We start from the raw sequence: 10,648 nt of genomic DNA, 5'->3' as shown, positions 1-10,648 counted from the left end.
ACTGTTTTGAATAGGAAAACCGTATACAACCATATGGAAAACCATATACATAGACGTCCCATGGAAAAACTTACACAACAAGATGCATCCCGTTGTGTAAGTTTTTGGTAGTGTACGGTTTTGGGTGTTTTTTTTACCGTATACAAAACTGCAGTCTACTACAGTTTTGTGTCCTGTTTAAAAACTTTTTTTTACATTGAAGTCAATGAAGAACAGATGTGTCTAGAGTGCCATACGGCTTTTGGGATATGTTTCTTTCTTGTACATTGCAAACCACACCTACTTCCTTGGAATTTCAATAAAACAATTGGAACTTTATTGCAGCTTCTTATTTACTTTACTGACAGTGACTCCAGTCGGCTCATTTTTGCCCTGTATCCGATTTTGTGACCGGACCTAAAACCATAGTATGTTATGGTTTTAGGTCCGGTTACAAAACCGGATAGGGGGCAAAAATGAGCCGACCGGAGTCACTATCTGACTCGAGTCGGCTCATTAAAGTGAATGGGTGTCGGCGCCGGTCTGGCTGGGATTATGGAGCTCCAGGTATTGAAATTTCCCAGTCTAAACGTGATGTGAATGCAGTCTAACAGTACCTCTAAATTCAAACCGCATACACTTTAAAACCATAGGCAGTTTCATTTCAGAGTACACATTGGGATACAGTTTTGGCAGTTATTAGGGCATACGTTCTACAAAAAAAAAAAAAACTGATGCAAAACAGTATGGCAAAATCGTGATGTGAAAGTAGCCCAAGTCCTGCACAAGTGTCCAGGATATTAACCAAACTTCATACTGTACTATAAATTTAAGATACCCAACTCAATGGGCCTGTCAGCATCATGACATTTGACAGGTCACTGAGGTAACATGTCTGACTATAGGGCAATGTACCACGTCTCATCTGCCAGGTGCACTCCTACAGGAATAGTGGTTACCTTTTATACAGAAATGGTCTGGGGTAGCTTCAACTGAAACATCAGTTCTTCCCTCGACTTTATCATAAACTTCCAACAAATCCTATAGCGCTTCCACTATGCATTTTGCGCCAGCAGATGGCAGTGTGGTACACCATGCGAGCTCTCGCCGTGCAGGAAATGTCGTGTGACGCCCGCCCCTTCCTTGCCAGTAGAGTTTATGAGGGAATGGGTTGATTAGGATTATACCTGCAGTAAGAGAATCCTGTTAGTATACCGTGTAGACCTGGGTGTCGCGATGCTCCCAGCGCTGCAGGCATGTCCCCGGCATCTGCTGGTATGTGAGAAGTCCAGCTTCTTGCGAGAGAAGTCCCTGCACAGCTCACACGTGGAGACGCATTACTACAACTACTGTGTGAGTACTGTGTGCATGTGTGTGAGTACTGTGTGCATGTGTGTGAGTACTGTGTGCATGTGTGTGAGTACTGTGTGCATGTGTGTGAGTACTGTGTGAGTACTGTGTGCGAGTACTGTGTGCATGTGTGTGAGTACTGTGTGTGAGTACTGTGTGCGAGTACTGTGTGCGAGTACTGTGTGCATGTGTGTGAGTACTGTGTGCATGTGTGTGAGTACTGTGTGCATGTGTGTGAGTACTGTGTGTGAGTACTGTGTGCGAGTACTGTGTGCATGTGTGTGAGTACTGTGTGCATGTGTGTGAGTACTGTGTGCATGTGTGTGAGTACTGTGTGCATGTGTGTGAGTACTGTGTGCGAGTACTGTGCATGTGTGTGAGTACTGTGTGTGAGTACTGTGTGAGTACTGTGTGCATGTGTGTGAGTACTGTGTGCATGTGTGTGAGTACTGTGTGCATGTGTGTGAGTACTGTGTGCATGTGTGTGAGTACTGTGTGCGAGTACTGTGTGCATGTGTGTGAGTACTGTGTGCATGTGTGTGAGTACTGTGTGCATGTGTGTGAGTACTGTGTGCATGTGTGTGAGTACTGTGTGCGAGTACTGTGTGCATGTGTGTGAGTACTGTGTGCATGTGTGTGAGTACTGTGTGCATGTGTGTGAGTACTGTGTGCATGTGTGTGAGTACTGTGTGTGAGTACTGTGTGCTTGTGTGTGAGTACTGTGTGCATGTGTGTGAGTACTGTGTGAGTACTGTGTGTGTGAGTACTGTGTGAGTACTGTGTGCATGTGTGTGAGTACTGTGTGCATGTGTGTGAGTACTGTGTGCATGTGTGTGAGTACTGTGTGCATGTGTGTGAGTACTGTGTGCATGTGTGTGAGTACTGTGTGCATGTGTGTGAGTACTGTGCATGTGTGCGAGTACTGTGTGTGAGTACTGTGTGCATGTGTGTGAGTACTGTGTGCATGTGTGTCAGTACTGCGTGAGTACTGTGTGCATGTGTGTGAGGAGTCCGCTGCGGTTACTGCCCGACAGTGGCTGGAAACTAGATGGCCCTAGGAGGCACTGGGATACCTCACGGCACCGCTAAATAATTGTATGTGATGTCACGTGACTTAGTGCGCCTCACAGTAACCACTGACTACTACACGTAAGTGACACTGTTCACCACAGCAGCCCATAACTACACGTAAGTGACACTGTTCACCATCAGCAGCCCATAACTACACGTAAGTGACACTGTGCACCATCAGCAGCCCATAACTACACGTGACACTGTGCACCACAGCAGCCCATAACTACACTTAAGTGACACTGTGCACCACAGCAGCCCATAACTACACGTAAGTGACACTGTTCCCCATCAGCAGCCCATAACTACATGTGACACTGTTCACCATCAGCAGCCCATAACTACACGTGACACTGTGCACCACAGCAGCCCATAACTACACGTAAGTGACACTGTTCACCATCAGCAGCCCATAACTACACGTAAGTGACACTGTGCACCATCAGCAGCCCATAACTACACGTGACACTGTGCACCACAGCAGCCCATAACTACACTTAAGTGACACTGTGCACCACAGCAGCCCATAACTACACGTAAGTGACACTGTTCCCCATCAGCAGCCCATAACTACATGTGACACTGTTCACCATCAGCAGCCCATAACTACACGTGACACTGTGCACCACAGCAGCCCATAACTACACGTAAGTGACACTGTTCACCACAGCAGCCCATAACTACACGTAAGTGACACTGTTCACAATCAGCCCGTGTTTGTTTATTCAATGCAGTTTAGGCTAAGTTCACATGGCCGTCCTCTCCCGTACTGCTATGCTCCCCTCGTTCTTGTTAAACGGAGCATACTAAGGGTGCATTCACACTAGTGCTGGGCGGTATACCGGTGAATACCGAAATTTTTGTGCTGCACGATATGAATTTTTTCCCATACCGCAATACCGGTTGGGCCCCTCCTCCCTTGGGAATGAATGAATTATCAACCCAGCGCTGAGCTGTCCCCACATCGGGGAACTAATCATATGTGACCCGCTAGCGTTGTTCTGCCCCCCCCCCCCCAAATTAATTAAAAGCCAAGCACTGCGCTTTCTCCATCAGGGAACTACTCGCATATAACCCGCAAGCGCTGCCCTCCTGGTCCTCCTGTTTGTTGCGGGCCGCCGGAGCTGACACTCTATACTGTACACTGTATCCCTATGCCCGGGCTGCAAAAGATAAACAAAATAAATTTTAAAGGGGCTATCCAGGAAAAAACTTTTTTTTATATATATATCAACTGGCTCCAGAAAGTTAAACAGATTTGTAAATTCTATTAAAACATCTTAATCCTTTCAATGAGCTGCTGAAGTTGAGTTGTTGTTTTCTGTCTAAGTGCTCTCTGATGACACGTGTCTCAGGAGCTGTCCAGAGTAGAAGCAAATCCCCATAGCAAACCTCTTCTACTCTGTGCAGTTCCCGAGACAAGCAAGAGAGCACTGTTTCCGGACAGATCAGAACAACTCAACTTCAGTAGCTGATAATTATTGGAAGGATTAAGATTTTTTAATAGAAGTAATTTACAAACCTGTTTAACTTTCTGGAGCCAGTTGATCTAAAAAAATAAAGTTTTTACCTGGAATACCCCTTTAACTCACCTTAACACCCCCCGCCCGGACCTGCTACTTGGGGAAGGGAACGTCGGAGAGCAATCAACCTATCATCGGCCGCAGCGATGTTCCGCCTCGGCCAGTGATAGGTTGAGCGCACTGTCATGTAAGAAGCCGTCCGTCATGTAAGAAGCCTCCCACTGAGCTAACCGGCATGCTTTCAGTTTCACTTTAGACGCGGCGTTCAACTTTGAACGCCACGTCTAAAGGGTTAATAGCGCGCGGCACAGCGATCAATGCCGCGCGCTAGTAGCCACGGGTCCCGGCCGTTGTTAGAGGCCGGGCCCGACCGCACACATGACGTTCCAGTACGTCATGTGTCCTTAAGGGGTTAATTCCCAATCCCTTTATTGTGAAAACTATACAGGAGGGTTACCTAGTAGAATTGACCTCCCCTCCTTTTCAAAAGTTTGTATTGACTCTAACCTCAAATCAGTCTTCACATATTCTTCAGGGTGTTCAGGATTTATTGACGTTGGGCGCGGTTGTTGAGATTCCCTCATGTCAACTCAAACAGTGACATTACTCTCGCCTGTTCTTATTAAAAAAGCCCAATGGAAAATTCAGAACTATAATAAACCTGAAACCCCTGAACACATTTGTGAAGTACAGAAAATTCAAAATGGAAACTGTGAAATGAGCGGTAGCTCTAATAAAGGAAAATTCAGTAATGGCGACTATAGATTTTGAAAGACTCCTAATACAATCTTCCAATTCACAGGGAATCTCAGCAGTTCCTGAGGTTTGCCGTTTCCTGGAGAGGCAAAATCCGTCACTACCAGTTTATCTATCAGCCCTTTAGGCTCTCTTCTGTCCCCTGCATCCCTTTTTATATATTTTTTTTTCTCCCATATTTGTTATTAATTCAGATTAACAAAACAAGAATTTAACCCCCCCCCCCCTTGCTGCAGTATAGAGTGAAGAAAATAAGAATTTTTTTTTCATGAAATGTAAAATGCTAAACCTCTCCTATCTTTCCCTCCCAGTCCTTTTCATTTGCATATTTTTCAAAATACGTGGATATTTCTGACCAAGCTCTAACATCCGGGGGCCTAGGAGATATCCACCTTCTTGCTATCAGCAATCTAGCATAAAAGATATCTGGTTACCTTTTTTATAAAAAATTTTTTTTTTTTACACTAACAGGCTGGTGTAGCCCCCAACTCTTCCTGTTCATAAGGGGTAAAAGGAGAAAAAGCCCCCCAAAATTTGTAGTGCAATTTCTCCCGAGTAAGGAAATACCCCATACGTGGCCCTAAACTATTTCCTTGAAATACGATAGGGCTCTGAAGTGAGAGAGTGCCATGCGCATTTGAGGACTACATTAGGGATTACATAGGGGTATTCTACGCCAGTGATCCCCAAACCTTGTGCCTCCAGCTGTTGCTAAACTTCCAGCATGCCTGGACAGTCAGTGGCTGTCCGTAAATGCTGGGAGTTGTTGTTTTGCAACAGCTGGAGGCTCAGTTTTGGAATTTTTAGGGTACATAAACACTGGCAGCGGTTTATGGGGAGTTTCCCGCTAGGAGTTTGCGCTGCGGGGAAAAATTAGCTGCAGCTCAAACTTCAAGAAACTTACTGTAAACCTGCCCGTGTGAATGTACCCTGTACATTCACATGGGGGGAGGGGGGGGGCAAACCTCCAGCTGTTTCAAAACTACAATTCCCAGCATGTACTGGCAGACCGTGCATGCTGGGAGTTGTACTTTGCAACAGCTGGAGGCACACTGGTTCAGTTAGATTCTGTTACGTAACTCAGTATTTTCCGACCAGTGTGCCTCCAGCTGTTGCAACACTACAACTCCCAGCATGTACTGATCGCCGAAGGGCGTGCTGGAAGATGTAGTTTCCAACAGCTGGAGGTACGCAACTACAACTCCCAGCATGCCGAGACAGCTGTTTGCTGTCTGGGCATGCTGGTATTTGCAGTATTGCAACATCTGGAGGGCAACAGTTTGAGATGACTATACAGTGATCTCCAAACTGTGACCTTCCAGCTGTTGCAAAACTACAAATCCCAACATGCCCAAACAGCTGTCTGAAGCAGTTGTAGAAGCTGTATAGTGGGCTTAAACTGTAGCCCTCCAGATATTGCTAAGAAAACCCACCGGCTTCCGTAGGATCCTGGGAGCCAGCCTCATGCCATCTCCGCCCGCTGATCTCCACCGTCGATCGACGCCTCCGCCGCCATGGATGGGTAAGTCACCAGTCCTCTGTCGTTTCCCCCTTCTGCCCCGCCTATTGTGGGTGGGCAGAACGGGGAAACCGAAAGTTAAAGGACAACTGCAGTGGTAAACATTTATATATGCCCGGGCCTCAAATATAAACAAAATAAACTCGTACATACCTTTCTACGAACCCCCGTTGGTCCGGCACAGGCCTCACGGTCCGGCAGTGCTGACGTCATTCCACTTCCTGGGGACGGGGACGCCGCAGAGCCGTAGGCGTATCACCGGTCGTAGTGTTGTCCCGCTCCGGCCTGTGATAGGCTGAGCCCACTGTCATGTAAGGAGCTCTGGCCGGCTTCTTACATGACAGTGGGCTCAGCCTATCACCGACTGGGGCGGGACATCGCTACGACCGGTGATACGCCGACGGCTCTGCGGCGTCCCAGTCCCCAGGAAGTGGAATGACCTCAGCACTGCCCGACCGTGAGGCCTGTGCCGGACCAACGGGGGCTCGTAGGAAGGTATGTATGAGTTTATTTTGTTTATATTTGAGGCCCGGGCATACTCACTACTATCCTTTCAGGGGGATCGTAGGTGTCTTAGACAACCCTGATCCCCCTGATTTACCGGGTCACCATAGACCCGTATGACCTGGATTTGCCACGATCGCCAACATGGGGGGTCTGATGACCCCCCCCCTCCCCCCTGGGCGTTTGCACGGTATGCCTGCTGAATGATTTCAGCAGGCATTACGGTCCGATCCCCGTGCGGCGGGGACCGGAATTCTCCAATTCTCGTATGCGTACGTCATGGGTCCTTAAGTACCAGGGTGTCATGACGTACGCGTACGTCAATGGTCCTTAAGAGGTTAACCCCCTTAAGGACTTAGGGTTTTTCCGTTTTTGCACTTTCGTTTTTTCCTCATCTTTTAAAAATCATAACCCTTTCAATTTTCCACCTAAAAATCCATATTATGGCTTATTTTTTGCGTCGCCAATTCTACTTTGCAGTGACATTAGTCATTTTACCCAAAAATGCACGGCGAAACGGAAAAAAAATCATTGTGCGACAAAATCGAAAAAAATACGCCATTTTGTAAATTTTGGGGGCTTCCGTTTCTACGCAGTGCATATTTCGGTAAAAATGACACCTTATCATTATTCTGTAGGTCCATACGGTTAAAATGATACCCTACTTATATAGGTTTGATTTTGTCGCACTTTTGGAAAAAATCATAACTACATGCAGGAAAATTTATACGTTTAAAAATGTCATCTTCTGACCCCTATAACTTTTTTTATTTTTCCACGTACAGGGCGGTATGAGGACTCATTTTTTTGCGCCGTGATCTGAAGTTTTTATCGGTATGATTTTTGTTTTGATCGGACTTTTTGATCACTTTTTATTCATTTTTTTTAATGGTATAAAAAGTGACCAAAATACGCTTTTTTTGGACTTTGGAATTTTTTTGCGCGTACGCCATTGACCGTGTGGTTTAATTAATTATATATTTTTATAGTTCGGACATTTACGCACGCGGTGATACCACATATGTTTTTTTTTTTTTTTTACACTGTTTTATTTTTTTTATGGGAAAAGGGGGGTGATTCAAACTTTTATTAGGGAAGGGGTTAAATGACCTTAACCCTTTTTTTTTTTTTTTTTTACTTTTTTTTTGCAGTGTTATAGGTCCCATAGGGACCTATAACACTGCACACACTGATCTCCTATGCTGATCACTGGCGTGTATTAACACGCCTGTGATCAGCATTATCGGCACTTGACTGCTCCTGCCTGGATCTCAGGCACAGAGCAGTCATTTGTCGATCGGACACCGAGGAGGCAGGTAAGGGCCCTCCCGGTGTCCGGTCAGCTGTTCGGGACGCCGCGATTTCACCGCGGCGGTCCCGAACAGCCCGACTGAGCAGCCGGGTCACTCTCAGTTTCACTTTAGAAGCGGCGGTCAGCTTTGACCGCCGCTTCCAAAGGGTTAATACCGCACATCGCCGGGATCGGCGATGTGTGGTATTAGCCGCGGGTCCTGGCCGTTGATGAGCGCCGGGACCAACACGATATGATGCAGGATTGCGGCGCGATCCCGCTTCATATCGCGGGAGCCGGCGCAGGACGTAAATATACGTCCTGCGTCGTTAAGGGGTTAAGGACACAGACCATTTTGCCTTGGGACACAGGAAAATTCCAATTTAGCATTTTCGTCTTTTTTCGTACTTTGTAATGGCACCTTCATTTTACCATAAAATGTATGGCGAAACCAAAAAAATAAGTGTGATTTGTGTGGGAAATTTAAAGCGAAAACCGCAATTTTGCTACTTTTGGGGGGGTCGGGGGTTGTTTTTACACACTGCAATTCTGCAGGTTCGGGGGCTCGACGGTCGCTGTTGTTGATGGACCGCATCCTCGAACCGGACGAAGGTGCGCGCAATGAGTGACATCATCGCACGTGCCTATGCCGGGTTGCTGTTGTCCTTCGCGGCTCGCTATAGGCTGAAGCAGGGCTATATGCCTAAAGAATTCACCTTCCCGGCGCCTGGAACTTCATGTCCTGGACATCGGGTGATACAATTTCCACATCCCTGTAGGTCTCTTTATTCCAGGGCTGTGGAGTCGGTAGATAAATGTTCCGACTCCGGAGTTTTCTGTACTTCCGACTCCCCGACTCCTCCTGTATTAAAGGGGTTGTGCACTGCCCTGCAGTTCGGAGCTCCGCTCACAGTGTCCGGAAGTTCATTACTCCAAACGCTGTGTGCGGGCTTCCGTGTTCGCGGGCGTAACGTCACGCCCCGGCCCCTTCGTGACGTCTCGTCCGCCCCCTCAACGAAAGTCTATGGGAAGGGGGCACGACCGCTGTTACTGTCCCCTCATCTCTTCCCTGTGTAAGTTATCACAGTCATTAATATCCCCTCATCTCCCTATCTCTCCTCTCCCCGCGTCAATCATAAGTGTCCTCTAATCTTTAAAAAAAAAAACTTACCTCCACCTCCGTCCCCATGTTGATCCCCTGTTTTGCTTCTAGTGAACAGCAGCAGATGTATTTAGTCAGTGCTCTATTGTTACGTGGCTGCAGTCACCTGATGTCCGCCATACCTATAACACTGGAGCACCGATTGAAGGCAGAATGAGGATAAGCGCAGGAATGTAGGCAGAGGTAAGTAAAACAGGTTTGGACACTCATTGAAAAGAGCTGACAAAAATCTGAGTTCCGCCATGCATTTCTTAGTCGCCATGGCAACCCTGCGCTCCGTTGTTTGTCAAGTCCTGCCTGAAAGCCAAACTGTCTGATTTTGCCCATAACAACCAATGATCAGTAAAATTAAAAGTTGTGGGATGGTTGTTTTGGGCATAACCAGACAGTTTTTGCTTCAGGTATATTGATAAATCTGGGCTGCTGTGTGTTAAAATATTAACTTTTTCATCAATGTTTGATCACAGTAGGTTTGGCATAAAACACTTCCTGTTGGAGGTCCAGTCCCTTACAAATCCCTGGATAATTTTATTATGTGTTTGACGAAAATTGTCTACGTTTTTGTGCAGAAAGAGCAAAATGACAATGAAAACTTCTTAAATTTCTCTTTTTGCCTCCTGTTTAAGAACTCCCATTCATAAAAACTTATCCCCTATCCTAAGAATAGGGGATAAGTGTCAGATCACGGGGGATCCACACTGCCTCCCCCCAGCGATCTTCCACACTGCGACCTTGCTCACTGCATAAAAAGAGCGGTGGCTGGCACATCCCCACCCCATGCAGTTCCAGAGATTGTCGGGTGCATCGCTTTAGCTCTCTCAAAGAGCTGCATGGAGGGGGCGTGTCGACCACAGATTTGTGCTATGGTCGACGTGCCCCATTTAGGAGGAGAGATGGGGCACCTTTCATGAGAATGCAGGGGGTCCCAGAGGTCAGACCCCACACAATTTAACACTTACCCTATCCTTATCCATAGGGAATAAGTTGTTATAAATAGTTCTTTTACATGAAGCGGCAATGAATTTTGTATGGAATGTAGCAGATTCGGTGCAGAAAAACAATAAGGTCTCATTGACTTCAGTGGGATGTTTACTTTGTGGATTCTGCCTTTATAAATAACATGTCAGTTCTTCCAGCAAAATTCAGGTTTTAAGGGGGGAAATGAACATATGCAAATCCCATTGTAAACATTTGAAGTAAGATACTAGATGGTATCCACACTGAATTTGTTGTGGAATATACTTCAAATTGAGCATAGATTCTACCTGTAAGTACTCTGCATGTACCCTAAGTATTTGGGTGTTCTGAATGTCCCCAGAGGTCAGGGATGATCAAGCCTTTTTAGTTTATAATGTAACTTTGTTCCTTTGGAAAATAAGCCAATACCAGAGGTGTGTGGCAGCAACTTACATCTCCTGTGTATGTATATATATGTGTGTGTGTGTGTGTATATATATATATATATATGTATATATATATTAGTAGAACAAGGC

At 46.3% G+C, this 10,648-nt stretch overlaps 1 protein-coding gene across 4 annotated transcripts in view; it reads left to right on the top strand.

The window, feature by feature from the left end:
• The first annotated feature begins 454 nt into the window (after positions 1-454).
• Positions 455-10,648, top strand: part of RPP40 (ribonuclease P/MRP subunit p40) — a 64,177-nt gene continuing 53,983 nt past the window's right edge. Inside the window, exon 1 of one of the 4 annotated variants that reach the window (XM_056521079.1) lies at positions 455-546. In XM_056521079.1, the coding sequence (XP_056377054.1) occupies positions 505-546 (42 nt within the window). In that variant the 5' untranslated portion in view covers positions 455-504. Of the gene's footprint in view, positions 547-1,098; positions 1,333-10,648 lie in introns of those variants that run through there. The other 3 variants (XM_056521081.1, XM_056521078.1, XM_056521080.1) reach the window with 3 other exon arrangements.

The sequence above is a fragment of the Hyla sarda genome, chromosome 5, assembly GCF_029499605.1.
Source record: "Hyla sarda isolate aHylSar1 chromosome 5, aHylSar1.hap1, whole genome shotgun sequence".
Lineage (NCBI taxonomy): Eukaryota > Metazoa > Chordata > Amphibia > Anura > Hylidae > Hyla > Hyla sarda.
Note: the sequence above shows the minus strand (reverse complement) of the source record. Positions and strands in the feature narration are given on the sequence as shown.